Below are 18,986 nucleotides of genomic sequence, written 5' to 3'. Positions count from 1 at the left end.
TGTGGGTTTCAAGAACTCATTCATAACTTCCAAACACTTGGCTTTTGTCTTCAGCACTTCACCAAACCTTGTATAACTACTTTCAGAAGTTTCTAGGTGTATTCAGCAAGAATATACACTTACAGTTCTTACAGGAAACTTAACAGAATTGAAACACAGCTTTTACTAGGAAGGAGAGATCTTAGGTAACTGCATTTTTTCCAAAGCCTGTGGTTTACTCCATCTATCTTATGTTCTCATTTTCTGTGCCTGTGTTTTTCCAACTTAACATAATTGCAGTGTAAAGCTCTCTGTCACAGGATGCTGTGAAGGCCAAAAGTATGAATACCTTCAAATATGGGGCAGACAATTTGTGGTAGATAATTACTTCAGTGCCTGTTCAACATGACAGTCATGATAGAAACCTGCAGCAAGGGAATCTCTAGACTTCTGTAGGAAGAGAAAAAAAAAAAAAGACAAAGTGGTTATATTATGCTTCATCTCACTTCTTACTTCTTTTCTACTTTGCTACTTTTGAAGGTGTTATTGAAGTAAAAAGCTGCTTATCTGATACAGCATAGCAATTATATATATATAAAATATAGGAAAAATATAAATACATGCATACATATATATAAAAATATATCTACATATATATATATATATATATATAGTATAGGAAGTGGTCATAGAAAGTTCTCAGAAGACCCAGATATCAGAGGAGGTCATCCTGGTGTGAGTGGATGCACTGTTCTTGTCTACAGCATATTTTTCTGTTTCAAACTGTTTGGCTTGGATACGTTTGCCTTATATCCGATACAATATTTCTCTGCTCAGGGGAACAGTGCACTGTAGAACACAAATCCTGTAACCTTCCAGGTTAACAAGAATAAGCTCCATTTGAGAGGAGAAAAAGATATCAAGAATGCTTCCAAATGGTCAAATGTAGAGTGATCTGAAACATATTATAATAGATCTTTTTCTAGGAATAACCTAAACTGAACATTTTCAGTAATTCACAGGGGTGCTGTGTGACCTGGGCTTGGGGCCCATGAGCTCAGCCCTATCACACACAGCTCTTGGGATATGGCCTCCCCCTTAGATAGCCAGAAGGTGTCAAAAAGCAGCTTCCAATCCTTGGTCTGGTCCAACAAAACTGAGGGATAGCAAACAAGCTTTTTTTTTTTTTTTCCTTATTAACTTACTGTCCTCTGGTCCTTTTGGAAAGGAAAGAACATCTGAGTGCAGTGCTGGACATGAAAGATTCACTCAGCCGGGAAGACAGAGCTGCTCTCTTGAAGGCATTTCATGATAATTGCAGGGAATCGGAAACAGAAGCAAACATGCTCTTTGCAGATATAGAAGTAAAACCTAGCAAATGTGGACTCTGTGGCTGCCTCTGCTGTTAGCAAAGGTGGGTGTGCGTGAGTGTGCTTGTGTGTAAGGTGTACCTGTCCAGACACACTCCTTACAAGGAGGTGGAGCTGTAGCCTCACCTCGTCAAGGTCCTCATTGCTCCATACACTGGCTCTATTTCCCTCTCTCTGCCTGCAGACCTCCACACCCTGGAGGATCGTGTTTTGGGCCGTGCAGGGTGCTGAATTCTTAGATGAGTGATTCAGGTTACAGCAGGGACAAAGGAGAAGATAGGGCTGGTTCTTCCTCCCCCTATTTCACTCCTGTCTGCGTGTCCCTGCAGGTCTCTCTGCAGCATCCCCTCTCTCCCAGCTCTTACCCTCTGCATGGGCATGGTCTCCCATGCAAGTGCTGTTGCCTCCTAGCAGGACAAGCCAAGGCTCATGTGGGGCACTTGCAATCACCTTTCAGTCTCCCAAGGGACTCCTTCATAATCACATAATCATTTTTATTTTTTTCTTGGCAGGGTGGGGGCTAAGTTGCAGCAGATTTCAAAGTTAAGCAGTTCCTCAAAGATTTAAAATACTGCTTAGTGGAGAACATGCAGCTATTTTCTTCACTTTAAATAATTGACAACTTCTTTTAGTCCAAAGTTAACCAGCTCAGAGGTGGAGAATTTTGGTTTGTGTTGGCCAGGTCAGAGCCTTCAGCTATGACAAGTAGTCCCTCTCAGTTAATAGCTACAGATTGACAGCAGTTACCTTCTGTTGCATAAGATGACTAGACTGAGGTTGAGAAGCACAGTCCCTTTCCTCCTCCACTCTCAGGTGTCACTGTTTATTTATAGTTACCCATGTTAGCAGATCAGGGATGAGGTATGCAGGATTCTACCCTCAAGGCACAGGCAGACAGCAGGCTGCCCTGGTAACGGAGAGAAAGCAATTAGAAAAACAATTAATAAGCACAAAAGCTTCCCCTCCTAATGAAAACTGATTCTTGATATAATAAACTGGCTGTCTGCCACCCATGTTTATACCCTGCTTCAAAGAAATTACCCATGGTATCACCTTTGCTTTAGTAAAGATATCGAGGAATATATTTTTAAAACATTGCAAGTCCCTGAATCTCCTGTTTGCTGAAATTCCTTGGGTAAATAGGCTCTCAAATCCCAGCAGACTCAGCTGAGTGTGCAGTGTGGTGGACACACATGGCTAGCACAGTTTGGTGGCCTCACCTGAGTTCAGGGCTTATCAGTAAAGGTATAATCAGTTATGGGATGCGCAACCTTCCTCCTTCCATCCCAGCCCTGTGATTTTGTTGCCATGCTCTGGGGTGTGACCTCTAGGCTCTCTAGAATCAGCTACTTCCTCCTAGCCAGAAACATATTTCTCCCTCCTGTACATGGGGGTGGCAGGACTTCAGAAAAGCACTTGTTTTGGTTGTTTCATTTGTGTTAGCACAAAATGCCCTTCCAGAGGAGTAGTGAGAAGGTTTGGCTGCCCATTGATTGCTTAGCCCAGGAAGTGGAGGGTTTCAGCAGGGAAGTGTTGATGCAGCTTCATGCAAGAGTGTGCACAGGAGGGATGATTCTGCTGTTTGACTCCTGCACATGTTCTGATGAGTGCTATTTAATTACCCAGCTGTTTTCTTGCCTTCCCTCAGGCCTGCTGGGAGAAACATGAGGCCTTGCTCTGTTGTGCCAGCATCTGCAACCACAGCTCCTTGAAAGCTTCATATGCAGCTGGATGCATGGAGAAGTCTGTCAGCCATGGAAGACAAAATTCCTGCACTTTTGCAGGAAAACCACGAGGCTCAAATCCTAATCTTATATGTAAAGTCCAGGAGGAAGATGAATGGGATATGGTCAAAAGACATTTATTCAAAATTTCCTAGAGACTGCCATTCAGCTGAGTCCTGGTGGTTATTCCTGGGATGGGGCAAGTGTGGAGGAGCATTTCCCCTCACTGAATTCCTCTGTTTCCATCCCTTGTTCCATGAAATCTCTAATGAAACCAGGGACTTCTGCACTACATGGTGTCCCAGCATTGTAACCTCCCGAGGGATCCGAGACCTCTGCTAGGGAATATTGCCTGGCTGATTGTGCTGGCAATGCCTGTGGGTCTGGGCACTTCAGTTTACTCCCCAAAGCCTAACCTGCACCAGGAGGGTGCAGAGAAAGCTTCCTCTTCCCTCTCTTATGAAGGCTTGACTTGCTTTGGGGGCAGCCTGTCATGGTGAGGTGTGGGATGGGGAGCTCTTCCTGTATGAGTTTTACAGCTGGCTCAGGAACATAGTCTTGCATCAATTTTTATACCTCAGTAACTGGAAATTTCCTCTTGGAGATGAAGGAAAAAACCTCATGGGAAGCAAGCAGTAAAAGGAGCTGTTTGTCCCAGCCTCTGGCCAAGGTCTCTGGTAGTTTTCAGATGTAAATAGGCAGTTCTGAAGGAAAACCACTGACTTTTCTTCCTGGTTATCTATGGACTGGTCACAGGCGCCAAGCTGGATGTGCTTCAAGGCCCTCCTTTGCTATTGTGTGAATATAGGCCATTACTGCTCCTCTCTGACAATGTAACCAAGCAAAAAATTCTACCTCAGATGTGCCAGTGTTTTTCTGAGCAGCCATTTCCTCTTGAGTCTACTTCCCTAACAAGAAAAGGGAAAATTTGTGCATAACCTGTCAAAGTGTGTAGCAGCAATGTCATGCTCTGGTACCCTGAGAAGTGCAGGCCCAGCTGAGTGCTGCCACATTCAGCAGTGTTGTGCCATCACCCCAGGGACACAGGTGCCCCATCCCAGAGCCCTGCGTGCAGACGGGGTCCTGTGAGCTGGAAAGGAGCCAGGGCACGTTTGTAATTGTCATTAGCTTTGCTCCTGGTGCAGTGCTGAGCATGGGGTGAGTGTCAGAGGAGAAGAAACAGGTTGCTCCATCTCCAGGGAGTCCTCTGTGTGCTTTCAGGGCACCAGAAGACCTTGGCACTGTTACAATTTGTCCCTCATGTCACTGAAGGGAAGTGAGAGCATCCCATGGCCTGCCTGCCCTTCCTGACTGCCTGGCTGCTCAAAAGGCCAGTGCTGGTGTCCCTAACACTTCATAGCTGTCCATTGTGCCTTCAGTGAGACCTTCCCTGGGATGTGGGAAGGCTGGGGAATCTGGGGGGCTGCAGCCTGTCTGGGTGGGCATGGGTTGGGCTGCAGGGCTGGAGGAGCACCTGCCTTCTGAAGGCTGTCAGCCCTGCCAGGCACTCTGGGCCGATCACCCTCCCCTCCTGCTGAATTGCACATTTTTTCAAGGATAGGAAAGGATGTCAGACCTGGATGACAGACCCTATTGTGATAGCAGGGTCAGGATCAGCCTCTGCCAATGGGCATTTCAAGCAACAAACCTTCCAGAGAAAATAAATAAAACCCTCTCTGACATTTCCATCACTGTCAGGCTAAAAATAATCCTTCAGCATGTGGACAGCTCTGGCCACGCACACATTGATGTCGATGTGTGTCTGTGCTGTTTGACATCTGCAGCCAGACAAGGGTGTACTCTGCTTGGAATCAGCAGCTGGGAGCCCTGAGGGACACCAGGCTTGCCATTGCTGTGTGCAGATCAATGAGGTTTTGTAGCAGCAAGTTTTTGCACCATGTGAGAAGCATCCACTCATGGAGAGACCAAATAAAGATTTGAGTTTGTCCATGAGGTTTAATGAAGTTTTTCAGAGCCAGAGGGCCCAGGGATGTTGGCTGGGGGTGATGGGGAGAGGCAGGCTGGTGTGGAGGAAGATGGTGTGGGAGGGATGTCCTTGGGCACCCACAAGTGAGCTGAAGAGAGCAGATGGTGTGTGGGGAGGCTCCCTGGAGGGGAGGCAGTAGCAAGGGAATGCTGGGTCACTCCCTAGGACTGTCTGAGGTGATCAGGGCGGGGAGGAGAGACTGCAGGGAAGGAGAATGAGGGATTTTCCTCATTTGATGGAATGGATGAGGGATTTTAACCCACTTGATTGTGTGACCTGAACTTCCCAAGTGATCCAGCTTCCTCCTTTCTAGCTTTCACCCTAACCTGGGGTTAAAGCGCTTGTGTGGGATTTGTGCCACTCTCTGAAGAGGGCTGAGAAACAGGGTCACACTCAGGATCCTCCTGTAAGATTATCTTGTGGCCTTAGGATGTAGGCAGGGACAGCCCTGCCATTGCCACCAGCCTGCCAGCGCCACCATGGAGCTGTGCTATGCATCTCCCACTTGGCCTTTCTTCCAGTGACTCCACCTCTGTGAGCAGGACAGGATCACTCAGAGGTTCCCTGCACAAACTCCCTCTCCCATTCCCTTTTCATTTAAGATTTCACTTGGATCCCCTTGGCACAAGGGTTGTGCCACTGCCATGCTCACCCATCACCCAGACACACCAAGTTTGGGATGTGGGCAGGAAGGAGTGACAAGCTGCTCTGGCTCCTTTGGAAGCTGTGCTTCATCACCTCTCCAGCTTTGCTCTGGGCAGAAGGGTTGTGTGATGAGCAATGATTTGTCACCTGAGTGCCCCACACCGCTGGGGGCCAGGGTTTGGCTGGCTGCTTTGAAGTGGCCTCACCAGCCAGTCCCCTCATTTGAGCTGCCATCTCTGAAGGTCACCTTCAGGGCTTGATGCTGAGGGCAGTGGAAAGCAGATGTTCCTTAATTATGCTGCAAGGTCTGAGGAAAGATCTGACATTTGCTGACGTGCTGCCTGTGCTTCCCTGGTTTATTTAGTCACATCTTTTGCCAAGGATGTGACAGGGAATGGAAGGCTCAATAGTGAAAAATACAGGTAATGCTCTGGGACATGCTGAGCTCTGTTGGATATCAAATGTGCATGAGGAGAATCAGTTCCTAAAACTGTGAAACCTCAGAGAAGGCAAACTTTCTGATTGCAAATTTATGTAGTAAATTGTGTTTTATTCTAGTCCCTCCCAAGAGGAGCCTTTTTCCCTGTCAGTGATGGGAAATGAATATATTAATCCCAATATTAATCAGAATAACTTGCACCCACCTTTGAGGATTCCTCTCCAGCATCCAGCTGGGAGTGACGCCGGTCCACAGGTGGGGAAAGGGGGCTGTGTGGCAGGGCAACATGGCAAAAGCCACCACAGGCTATTCCCCTCAGCACATCACTAAAGGTTGGATTTTAAGGCTGAAATGCCTGCCTTTACTGCAGCACCGTGAAGGTCCATGAAGAAAAGAAGACGAGGAGGCACTGGCGTGTGCTGAGGTCTCTGATTCTGTAGCAAGGAAAGGCTGGGCTGGATTCCCCCAGTTTCCCCCAGTGGCCCTGGGAACACCCGGGCTGGGAAGGGCACACTCCTGGTGCCATCTAGTGGCACTGGGACATGGACAGGGCCGTGGCTCCCTTATGTTTATTATTTGCCTTGTAATTATGGGGCATTATAGGGAAATATGCCTATGTCATGTATCAGTTGTGTGGGCTGCGAGTGGCCCCTTACCAGAGTGTGAGACTTGCAGGACAACAAAACGCTGGGAACTAAACTCAGCTGTAAAGTAGGATGAACAGAACACTTAGATGTGTCTGCCTGCCAAATAACCAGCAGGTTTATGGGAAGATTGTGAAAGGTAGTGATGAACAGGATAGGTGGGATGTGTCCTTTGATTTACAGAAAGAGCTGGAGCTTGTGAGTGTGGAGAGGAGAGGTTGAGAGGCAGTGCTGCAGAGCTAAGAACCCAGGAACCTGATTTTTTTCCCATTCCACAGTAGCTGGGCTTCCTGCTGCAGAAAAAGGCTTTAGGATAAGGTTTTAGTTGGCTTAATCTGACCTAAGGCCATATGGGCACTTGAAAAAACCTCACAGGGGTGAGGTTTCTGCCCTCACCCCTGGGTGCCTCCCTACCAGCTTATCATACAGCTCCACTGACAGCAAGTTAGCAGCTTTGAGTTTGCCTTTCCTATTTGCTTATCAGAAGCCCTGGTTCCATCTCTCTGAGTTCCAGCTGCCAGCTTCACACCTTCTAACTCTCCTGTCTCCTATTGCTATCCTGGTTTTCAGCCTGGTCCCAGCTGTCCTCTCCAAGCTTCCCCTTGCACGCTCCAGGGGCTGTGGTTGCCTGTCCTGTCCAACTTGGCTCACACAGCCTGTATGGGACCATTGCCTATTGTCCCAATGGGCTATTCTAAAAGGGGTGCCAGTCTGGCAGCAGTTTTAAAATATGGACTGAGTTTAAAGCAGCTGCTGGGAAAACCCCTGTGTTTCAGGGCTGGGACAAAGTACTTGCAAAGGCAGACTGTCTGGAGTTGTTTGTTATATTGTATACCCTTGCAGGGTTTTGGAAAATTTGAAAAAAGTTGATCTTGGTTCAGAGATGAGTATTAGATTCTTTTCTTCACTGGATTCACTGGTCTTTAGTCCCTAACAAAGTGGGCTTGTGCTATGAGGAATGATGTCATTTTATTCCCTTCCAGGCTGCCCACTGCTGAGAAAGATTCAAATTCTCATTCCCAGATGCTCGCTGCAGCTCCTGCTGGTTGTGCCACATGGTCCATGGCCCATTATGCCGGAGTCTCATCCAGCATGGGCCAAGCTTTAGAGGGAGACGAGGGCCTGGGAAGGGGGAGGATAAGCCCAAACTGAGGTGTTGCAGCTCGGGAAGAAGCTGGGGTAGATGTTAAAGATGAGTTTTTCACTGAGAGCCCTGTGCGAGAGGGAGGATAACCCTTCAGGCTGAGGGACGACCCCTCAGCCGTGCAGGGCTCAGGGCAGCCCCCAGCCCTGCCCTGCCTGTGCCTCTCGTCCCCTCAGAGCGAGGGGCTGTGACCGGCCCCAGGGCCGCCTCTGCTGCCCGCCGAGCCCGCGTGGAGCCGGGAGCCGCCGCTAGAGGGGAGCACACCCCGCGGAACGGCCCAGGCCCGGCGCGGGCCGCGGAGCGGGGGCGCCCCTCAGGGCTGGCTCCTTCCCCGCCCAGACACGGCCCGGCGCACTGCCCTCGGCGCTGGGACTGCCGCCCATTGGCACCTGGTAGCTGATGTTCTGAGCCCTGTCCCACCGACTTTCTGCTTAAACACTCAGGGCAGCGGAGCTGGACTCACTTGTGGAGAGAAATCTGCCTCCTCTTTGGACCATCGTGAGTCCTGTCCTAACACCCTGCTGGGCCCTGGGGTGGCTCGCTGGTCCCTCAGCCTGGGGGTCTTCCTTCAACTGTCGTATTTACACTTAAGTGTCCCGCAAAATTCCCACCAATTTACTTGTCTTTCCTCCCTGGGATGTCAGTGCTGGCAGAAGTGCTGTGCCCGTCCTTGCTTTGCCTTGTCCGTGCCATGGGGAAAGCCCTGCAGCCAAGGTGCCCTGCCTCGATGGGCTTTGGTCACGCCGGGGCTGCTGCGGCTGTCCTGGCTGTGCTCAGGCCTGTGCTCAGAGCACAGCAGCTGTCCTGAGAGCCCTGGGACAGGAGTTTGTGCTGCAAGGGGAAAATGCCATGAGGAACAGGGTGCACTGTGTCATAGCTCAAACCTGGGGTGATTTCTGTATAGAGGTTGTCCCAGGCTAATGGGGAAGAAGCTCCTGCTGTTTCATGTCCTGCGTGGTCATTGGTAACTGCCCTGTCAGCAGCACTTTCTTGGCTCCTTCTTAAACAAAACAAGCCCAGGCTGGTGGAGCTCAGGCCACAAGATCATAATCAAAAATAGTCATGCCTGAAATGTTATCCCCAAGGGTGCCTCATGGCCACATGGACAGGGATTAGTGTGGGCACAGTGGGAAATGTCTCTGCATACCCAACACTTGCTGCAGGAAGGGAGGAGAAGTGGCAGTGCCTGCCAAGTGCCCATGTCCTGTGAGGCAGACTGAGGCTCAAGAAGCAGAGCTCTGGCATCATCTTCCCTACAGCTCACCTAAAAACCAGGACCCTAGAGCAATGTGGAGTTGCCAGCAAACCTCAGACATTCTCAACATAAGAGGAAGACCTGAGTGAGTGGTTTTTGAGACTGATCAGGGAAGAACTGCAATCACAGGACAGGGCCTGGTATCAAAGCCATTGTGGAGCTGAATTTCCCTGAAGACTGCTTTGCCTTCCCTGATTTGCCTGCCCTGTTTTGCCTTGCCTTCCTTTCCCACTACTGCTTTTATTTCTAGAAGCAATTTTAGTTCTTTGAGGGCCAACATCTTGTCTAGGCCTGCTTTCTTTTCTAAAATGAGCTGTGTTGGTTCCTTCAGTGCTTTCTCAGACATCACATTTCTGGTCTGTCAGTCATTCTCCCTTTTGCCCTTTGTACTCTGGAATGCCAAGAATGAACCCTGCACGGTAGCCAAGCTCTGGCAATAACAGCTGGAGTAGGGGAGTTACTTTCTGTGCTGTCCTGGTGTCACTCCTTTTTGCATTTCCCAGTTGGAGGCTTCCTTTTTCACAGCAGTGTGCTGACACAGCCTGTTCATGACTGTCATTACTCAGGAGTGTTTGAATTTCTGCAGAGGTATTACTGAATGGGCAATTTCCTCCCTATGTTTGTACAGTTGTTTACTTCTGTTGCATTGCCATATGCTGTTCTTGTTGTGTTTGAACTGCATCCTATTGTTTTTTTTATTTTCCTGGATAATTATGAGATCAGATTCTGTCTCCTTTTCCTGGTCACTGTGCTTGCAGTTCCTGGATCTCTCATAAGCGTTCTCTGCATTTCAGCATTCAAATCATTAATAAGTCTGGCTCAGACAAGGCTTCTGTGGACTTGCACTCAATACCCCCTGCAGTTTTGCTCTGATCATGGATTTCTATCCAGCTTTGTGTCTGCTTCCCAGAAGCTTTGCAAGAGCAGACCCTCAGCCCAAGGTCTGTGTGCCCAGAGGTGTGGTGCTTCCCAGACCTGTGCCAAGCCATGGTCAGCCCTCACTTATTTACATGAATGGTACTTGTGGCAGTGTTAAAAACCTTGTTAAAGTCAACAGTCCCAACCATCCCACCTGACCATGAACAAGAACTTCCTTACTGTGAGGGTGACTAAGCAATGATTTTCAAAAGGAGCTTGGACACAATCCTGAGTAACATAGTTCAGGTCCTGCTTGAGCAGGCAGATTGGACTGGATAACCTTCATGTTGCCTTCCAGCATTACTCACTCCATGATTCTGCAATCCACAGGTGCTCTGCTTTCAGGGAAGTGAAACTCCTGCCCTGGAGGGAAAGCAAATAAATTTAGGCAAACCAAATTTAATTTAAAACAGTCTTGGTATATTGTCTTGGTATCATTCTCATGCTGCAAACTCTTTAATTCCACTGATATTTTTCTAGGAAATATCTTTTACGATCAGCACTGCTTGCTCTTGCCTAGGGAGCTGACTCCCTCTCAGCCATTGAGGTGGATGGCTGCAGGAGGGCTTTTCCAAATACACTGTGCTGGGACAAGTTGGGTAGATGAAATCCACCTCTGGAAGCCTCTGTTTTATTTAGGTTGCAATGGGTGCACAATTTGTTAGTGTAACCTTAGTTCCTTTACTTATTGGCAGCATCATTGACATAAGCAGCCCCCTCTGCATGTGTGACCTCCCCTGGGCTAGTGCAGCTCTTGGGGGCTGGGCAAGGGTGAGGGGGATGACAGAGTTTGCTTAAGCCAAGGCTGCTGCTGGAGCAGATGCACCTCTGAGCACTTAAAATTGTGTTCCCGTGGTGTTTCTCATGCCTCAGTACCAGCATCTGTGCTTCGGCTTTCCAGTTGCTCCCCAGATGCCTGTGCCACAGTTTTACATTCATCTCCTGGAATTTGAATCGCTTGTTTTCTTTATGTAATTCCTTCTTGAACTTCAAGGGATTAAGGAATTTATGATTCAGCTGAATTCCCAACATGCTGCACATCCTCCTACCGCACTGGGAGTTTTCTTCATGCCTTTAATATTATGTTCTGAGGAGCTGCCTGCTCATCTAAATTCCTCTTTCCTCTTAGACCAACATGCCCCAGGGTCTTCCCTGTTTTATCTATGTCTGTAATCTGCCCTCACTTACTTCATTTTTTCTGTTCCTTCTGTCCTGACAACTGACATTTCTCTGGCCTTCCCGTACCTGGTCCTGTTTTCCTCTGCCCCGAGCTGGATCCTTTCTCCCACCCGTGAAGAGAGGGATCAGAAAAGCAGTACTGAGCCCTGTGTACTCAGTGCTGGGGTGAGAGCACTTCTCAGGGCATCTGTGGAGGCTCAGGCTCACATCCTTAGAGTTGAAGCAGGGCAGCCCCCAGGCACAGCTAAATTGAGCTTCTCTGGAAGGAGTGAGGGGCACAACAGCAGAGCAGGGAACCCTGGAAGGTAAGTGTGGTCTCTCCAAAATGTCATACTGGAGGATATAAGAGGTCTGAGGAGGAGGATAGCACAGAGGTTGAGGGCAACCATGCCTCACCCGCATGGGTGTCTCCAATGCTGACAGGCTCTTCCCAGAACAGGGCTGTTTTGGGAATGGGAACTATCCTGAATGGGTGTACTCCAGATAAACCACTCCTGCAGCTGAGTTTCAGGCTGAAAATTCTGCAGGACCCCTGAGGACACTGAAGTACATGGCCCTGGGGACAGCTGTCACACATCAATGCTGTGCCTCAGTTTCCATTCTAAATCTGCAGTGCTGGTGCTGCATGTCCTGCCGTGTTTTGTCAGGCGTGTCCCTGCTGTGGGAAGGTGCAGGGGCTTGTCTGTCCTGTCTCATTGCAAGGCCCTGCAGCCAAACCTAAGCTGGTTTCTGGCTCATTTGTGTCCTGGTCTTCAGCAGACTCTGAGCTGCCAAATCCCTGGGGCTAAGCTGTTTGTTTAGGGCTGTCCCTCTCCAATACCAGCAGAATACTGGGGCTTTAGTGAAGGGTTGTAAGGATGCAGGAAAAGAAGCGATTCTGGTAAATCACGTGTCTCAAGGATTGTGAAACTGTCCAGACTGCCAGACATGACACAAGCTCAGATTTCAGCATGCTTTAAGCACCGTGTCAAAAGCAAGGCTGTAGCTACCAACAAAGGCAGAGTGTGGCCTGAGTAATTTGCTTGGAAAATCCAGATCCCAGCCCTTCCATTTGTGGACAAATGACAGAACACTACCCTGGAGGAACAGCATCAGTGTTTATGACACTGCACTGGAAGAACAGCACTCTGGGTTCATTTAGATGCCATCTGATTTCTATTTTCATAAAAACATTTAGCCTCAAATGTTTTGCACAATGCTGGGCTGCTATGGTTTCAGCACTGATGAAATTTCCCTTTCACCTCAGATAGGATGCAGATGGGTGCCTCTCTCCTCGTCCTCAGTGAGGGCTGGGGACAATTCCTGTGCTGGCCAGGTTCTCCTGGGACTGCCAGGTTCTGCCAGCACAGGCAGGGCAGCACTGCCATGCCACTGAGGTGCTGAGGCTTCGATACGAAGAGCAAAGGCTTTCCCCAGCCAGGGCTGACACCTCCAGCATCTCTCCCAGGGCTGTGCTCAGAGCTGATGTCAGGGGGCTTGGACAAAAGGCCACTGAAGTCTCCACTCCATGCCTGTGTGCAGGAGAGACATGTCCCAGTAATGAATGTGTGGTCAGTAAAGGGTTCAGTGGATGGGTCTAGACCATGAACGGAGGTTGCAGAAGCTGGACTTGGCAAAAAGGAAGATAAAGGATAATTTGACAGCAACCTACATGAAGGGTGGTTATGATGGTGACAGAGTCAAAATTTTCTCAGTATCAGCAGGTGATACACCAAGAGAAAATGGGCACAGGTTGTAGTTCAGAAAGTTCAGGTTCAACACCAAGGAAAATCTTCTTCCCTAGGAGAGGATTCAGCCCAGAGAGGTGGCAGACTTGCTGCCTAAAGTTTGTTCCAGACTTCTCTAGGCAAAGACACAGGATGACCTGAGCTACTGTTGGCAGGGGTCCTGTTTTGAATGGGAAGGTGGAGTGGAGCCTCCAGAGCCCCCTTCCAGCAGTGGTGTCATCCTGTGAGCCCTGTGGCCAGGCCAAACTGACTTACAGCTTGTGTGAGCATTTATGTGTAATGGAGCATCACTTCTCATCTGACTGAAAATAAACAGGAGGTGAGAGTTCTGTGGGCTTTTTGGCAAGTTTCTTCCCAAGCACGGTGCAACAGGGAGGTGGATGGAGCAGAGAGCTGGGCTGAAGGACACATCTGTAATTTTGCAACATTGACCTGATGTACTAAGAGAAAGGGCAAACAAAGAGAGGGGAAAACATAATAGACTAGAGGAGTTTGCATGTCCTGAAAGGCAGGAGTCTTTTCCTTCACCCCACACCAAGTGGGGCAGACAAAGTCCCTACCAGGGACCAGATAAGAGCAGAATAGAAGGATAGGAATTTTCTTGTGTCACTGAATGGTCCTTCCCAGACTGAAGCATGTTGCCATCAAGGACCTACATTTTTGCATTGCTTCCTGGGAAGCAAGGCCTCCCAAGAGGCTGTGGCAAGGCTGGAATTTCCCACAAGGCCCTGCTTTCTCAAGTCATTGAACCAAGAAGTGGTGCTTGCTTGGAATGTTTGTTCTTGTTGACATGACTGAAGAATAAACACATGTCCCAGCTGCACACAAGGACATGAGGCAGAGCTCCAGGCTCCCATTAAGACCAGAGCAAAAAGATTTGGGAGTTTTTTATGAGGTAAAGTTGACTGGAATTAATAAATGCAATTTATGGAATTTATAAAGGGTCTCTTGTAAAGACAATTTCTATATTTAACATAGCATCATCTTTGTTTTGTTTTTCTACTGGGTGACAAGAAGAAAGAGAAGACAATTTTTGTGAAGAAATATGGGAAGACTGATTTACCAATGTGACTTGTTACACTGCTTTTGGAATTGAAAATGAGGTTTGGCAATGTCTGAGGGTGACCTTTCACAGTGTCACTCACTGTTTCTCTTGATCTCTGAGCACTACACCAAAATTATTAAAATAAACACAAATTTCAGGTAGTATGGAGCCAAATGATCCAATCTGCAAATCTCAAACATCTGGGGCATTTGGGAGCAGATGCAGAATGGCATCATGGCTCAAGCCAACCAGCCCAGCACCGTCTCCATGCCAGTCTCAAAAATAGAGATAGCTGGAGTGGTGGGAGAGGCACAATCCACCCTCTTACACTCTCCCATACCCCAGCACTTTTCACTGTACACATTTCCTGAGCCAGAGCAGTATCTGTATTTGAGAGCCCTCAATGTTGTTTTGTTCCTTCTGTCCCTTCTTCATCCCTGATTGTTTCCTGCTTTCAGCTGAGCTTTTAGTAACCACAGCATCCTGAATCAGGAGATGCTGCAGCTTAATTATGCCTTGTGCAAAAAAAGCCTCAGTTTTCTGTTTTTGGGTTATGCACCTACTCTCTTCATCTGAAACCTCTTGTGTGGGAAGAGTTTTCCTCTTTTCATTCTATTTAGTATTCCACTATTCTGCAGCCTCCCATCCTCAGCTGGCCCATTTCCAGCCTGAGGAGCCTGGTCTTGCTCATCCAGAAGCTCTGCCATTTCTCTGCTCTGGACTTTCTCCTCTGTTATCACCTCTTCAAGGTGAAGGGACCCAAATGGCACAATTTTTGAGCTGGGGCTGCCATGAGTTTTTGTTATGACATGATTTTCTACTCCAGATTTGTTTGCTTTCCCCCCGCCCTTAGTAATTCCTCACATTTAATTTGAGGTTTCTTCTCTCTTCCTTGCATTAGGTAACACTTCTACAGAGCTAGAAATGTTACCTAATGCCCAAGGTCTCATTTGGCTCCCATTTTACATGTAAAACAAGAATTTGCTTCCCTTTACATAATCTTCTATGTCACTTGAACACCTGTTTGATAAGCATCACCTTTACTGCCATGAACAATTTGGTGTCATCTGCAACAGCTGTCACCTGCCTGTTCGCCTTGCCCAGGTTTCTGCAGACATCCCAGCACAACCCTGCATAGAAGAGCAGCCCTCCAGTATGAAAATTGTACCTTATTTCCTATCTTTGCTCTGTTACTTGTCCTTGTGAGACCCTCTCCCTCACTTGTTGCTCCCCAGTTTCTCTCTGAGCCTATGGCAAGAACTTTCCAAATGCCTTTTGGAAACCTGTGTAGGCTACAGCCTCTCCCCTGTGCTCCCTTACTCCCCCCCACAGAACCCCTGGGGGTTGCTGAGGTGCCAAGCTGGGTTGGCTCTTCCCTGGTGAATGAAACAGGCCAGAAAGGTGCCTGCCAGGTGCTGGTGACACCTGACACAGGGGCTCAGACTCTGTGGGTCTCTTCCAGGTTATCTGCAGGCATCCAAGAGCTGCCCTTGCTGCAGGGTCTGTGCCTGCCACCCTGCAGACCCTGATCTGGGGGGAGCTTGCTGGTCCCTGCTCCAGTGGAGGACAGTTCCTGTGCATGGAGCCACACTACAATGGGGATAATAATGCTTTGTGCTCCTCCAAGGCTCACCAACAGATTTAGGCCACTCCCACTGGAATCTGCTCCAAAAGGAGACAAATCTGCCAGGTTTCCTAAGCCTTTGACACTCATCTGTCCAAGCAAATCACAGACCCACTCTTTCTTCTTCCACACATTACATTTGAGCTTTGCATCTCAGGGCAGATGGTTCCCTCCTTGTCATGCCCAGTGTTTTGAATTTTGTTTCATGAGAATAACAGAGCAGCAAATGGGGACTTGCTGGTGAGGTGGCTGCCTTACACCAGGGATGTCCCAGATGTGGTCTGGAGGACAGCCCATGGGGAAAACCCACAGCATCCTTGACAATTCCTCCTTCCTTCTGATGGTCCTGAAGCTTGTTCACTCAGTTTCAAGCAGATAGACTTTAAAGCTAAAGCTGTGAGTACAGAGAGGGTCCTCGCCTTTAGATCCTGTAGATGCTTTTTTTCAAATTCAGAAATCAATATGTGAGGGCAACATTGTGGCAGAGAGTAAACGTGTCTGTGGATATGACACATGGATGATAGCTGAGGAAAATATGATTTTCTGGGCTTATCAAATAGTAAAAACAGTAATTTTTGTTGTGGTGGGGAAATGACCCATTTGGGGCTGCTGTGCATGTGACAGTCACCCTCTCTTGGTGTGTCCCATGTGGGGCTGGCCCCTGCTGTTGGCTTACAGCAGTGCAAAGCCCATGGGTTTCAGGGAGGCCTTCCAGAGTGAGATGCAGAAAACTTTGAATATAGGAAAGTGATTTACATTGCCAGATTTCCTGGAGCTGCCAGAAACAAAAGTGTTCCAAAGCAGTAGAGTTTCTGTATGGGTCCTGAGGCCCTGAGTGGGAGTGGAGGTGACCAGCTGCCCTGGGGCATGGGATGGAATTTGGGTTATTTCCTCCAGCCTGGCTTGCTGGGTTGTTCTCCTTGGCCAAGGACACAATGACCTTTCTACATCCCTTCCTTTCTGTTAGGTAATTAAAAACTTACTTGTTCCAGCCTGCAAAAGATAATTTACTAATTAAGTAAAATCCTCTAAACCTGTGATACCCAGCCTTCAGAAAGACCAGTGCCTTTTTGGAATACACCAAAAAACAAATTCCTGCCTCCAAGCATTGACTTCCTGGAGCTAAACTTCTGTAGGAAAATACAGTCTTTCAAGACCTCATAACCTTTCATATCCTGGTCTTTTCCCAGCACAAACAGTTGCCCTGTATTTTCTGGCCAATTAACCTGTGTTGATTGAGATGCAGGTTCAGCTTGGCAGTATGAACAGACATGGTCAGGGAGAATGGAAAATTTTATGTTGAATTCTGTGGTAAGAATTCACTGACTTTATTAGAGGCTGGAAACTTACAGATAGAAAAGTGAAACTGAAATGTGTGAAACAAGACAAAAAATTGAGTTATTCACTGAGCAACAGGGAATGTATAGGGGAAGTGACCTGTTGAGCCAGAGCTGTGGTCTTGCTGCATCAACAAGATATTGCAGGATCTTTACATCTTCTCTGATTCTTGTGTCCATCATTTCTGTTATTCCCTGAATATGACTATTTTTAAAGGTGAAGACTGGCACCGGAGGCATATGGGCCTGCAAGACCAGAAGGCAAATATTATCTCTAGGTCCTTCTGCAAGGGTGATGAGGTGTGTTTCATCATGCTGGAGCAGGAACGGCTCTTCCAGGTTGACTTTTCATTTTTCACACAGATCCCATCATGCATCTGGTCAGGGATGATGATAGAGGTGCTGGGAGGAGAGGAGGTGAACAAGAATGGTGGCAGTGTATGGTAACAGCATTGTCTGATGAGAGTCCTGGAATAGCTATGGTCCAGAAAACTGAAACCATCCACAAAGTGTGATTAGAGTGGTTGGCACTATTCATGTGCTGTCTGTTCCTCATTTGCACTGCTGTCCCTGCCACATCAGTTTTGCAACTGTTGAAGAAAAAAGCAAGCCAAACCCAGCCATTCATGGTGGTCAGGGAAGGAATGTGAGACTCAGAATTCCTGCAGGGATGCTCTCTGCCGTGTCCATGCCCCAGCAACATGCAATGCTGGGACTTTCCAAGTCACATCTTGCATCCCCTTGCTGGCACCTTTTGCATCACAGTGCCCCAAGTGGGGCATCAGAAGGGAGGGTGGTGGGAGAGTTTGCTCCGTTTCCAAACTTGTTGCCTTAGCCTGATTGAAAATCTAAGCTGGTCTGGTGGCCAAAGAGTGCCCAGAGACCTTTGGGCCAGGGCTCAAAAACCAGCTGCAAGACCACAACCAGTCCTAGGGCTTGCCACTTCTGTTTTTCATGTCCTGCTCTGTAAAATGCAGAACAGCCCTTTTCCCAGTGCACAGAGAGAATAAGCACTCGTCACTGAGCTCTGATCCTGGGCACAAGGGACCATCTAAATAGATGGTTCTTCCAAGGAGGGATGAAGGCAAGAACCTCTTCTCCCACTGAAACAGCAGTGAGGTTTGAGTTGTGGGAGCAGAGTGTGATTTCTGCAGGGCTACTGCTGTACATCTGGTCTGAAAAAAGTGTAGTCCACTTCTTGAAGAATTTTTTGGCTTGGCTTGATTCCATTTGTATTGGCAGTTAAAGCATGTTTCAATGGTACCAGGCAAATGCTTTGCACTGGAAGTATAAACCAGGCAGCACTTTGTAGCAAAGATTTTTAAGGCCAGTCCTGTCCAGATTATCTATGTGCTAAATCTATGCAGAAAAAAAATGACTCAAAATCACTTGTGTAGCTAAACCAAGTATAGGTATAGAAATATGAATTGCATTATATCTATATATAGCTGAGTTGCAGGTTTTAAACTGAACTAAACTGTTTGCATCTTATTTCTCCCAGCCATTGTTAAGGAGATTTGAGATTGCTCAAAGTTCTCTTGCCAATGTTTTCTTGTAATGAGGGTTAAGTTAAAGCAAACAAACTCAAAGTGAAGCAAACACAATTCAACTGTGTGGAGGAAAGCCAATAAAAATAATACTTATGCCCTTATTTTTGGCTTGATGTGGGCTGACCTAGTGGACACACATTGTGATGTCAGCTGGACTGGGACATGATGATATGTGTGTGTATTCCTCAGAGGCACTGGACAACTCTGCTTGTGCTAAGAAAGGTGGCTTGGCTTGGGGACCAAAATGACCTCTTCCCCACAGATATGGCTTCTCCACAGAGATACAGGCTAGAGAGTGTGTTGGGCAGGAAAGGAAAGTGAGAGAGCAGAGGAAACATGAGAGCAAGGGCTGAGAGGGCATGTGCATTCCTGGGCTGATGAAATTGCCAACTGTCTTGGTTGTCTGCAGGGTAAACACA

General features: G+C 47.9%; 1 protein-coding gene across 5 annotated transcripts in view; it reads left to right on the top strand.

Moving 5' to 3' along the window:
• The window catches only part of LOC115495610 (exocyst complex component 3-like protein 2), a 57,273-nt gene that overhangs the window by 18,887 nt on the left and 19,400 nt on the right, over positions 1-18,986 (top strand). For 2 of the 5 annotated variants that reach the window (XR_003960921.4, XM_030275049.4), the window contains 2 exons: positions 1,208-1,393; positions 2,998-3,932. The exons of 1 other annotated variant lie outside the window; for it this stretch is intronic. Coding sequence is in view for 2 of the 4 variants with exons in the window: in XM_030275049.4 (XP_030130909.4) it covers positions 1,208-1,388 (181 nt within the window). In the remaining 2 variants the exon portion in view is untranslated. Of the gene's footprint in view, positions 1-1,207; positions 1,394-2,997; positions 3,933-18,986 lie in introns of those variants that run through there. 2 more of the 5 variants (XR_012056542.1, XM_072930454.1) reach the window with 1 other exon arrangement.

The sequence above is a fragment of the Taeniopygia guttata genome, chromosome 5, assembly GCF_048771995.1.
Source record: "Taeniopygia guttata chromosome 5, bTaeGut7.mat, whole genome shotgun sequence".
Taxonomy (NCBI): Eukaryota; Metazoa; Chordata; class Aves; order Passeriformes; family Estrildidae; genus Taeniopygia; species Taeniopygia guttata.
Note: the sequence above shows the minus strand (reverse complement) of the source record. Positions and strands in the feature narration are given on the sequence as shown.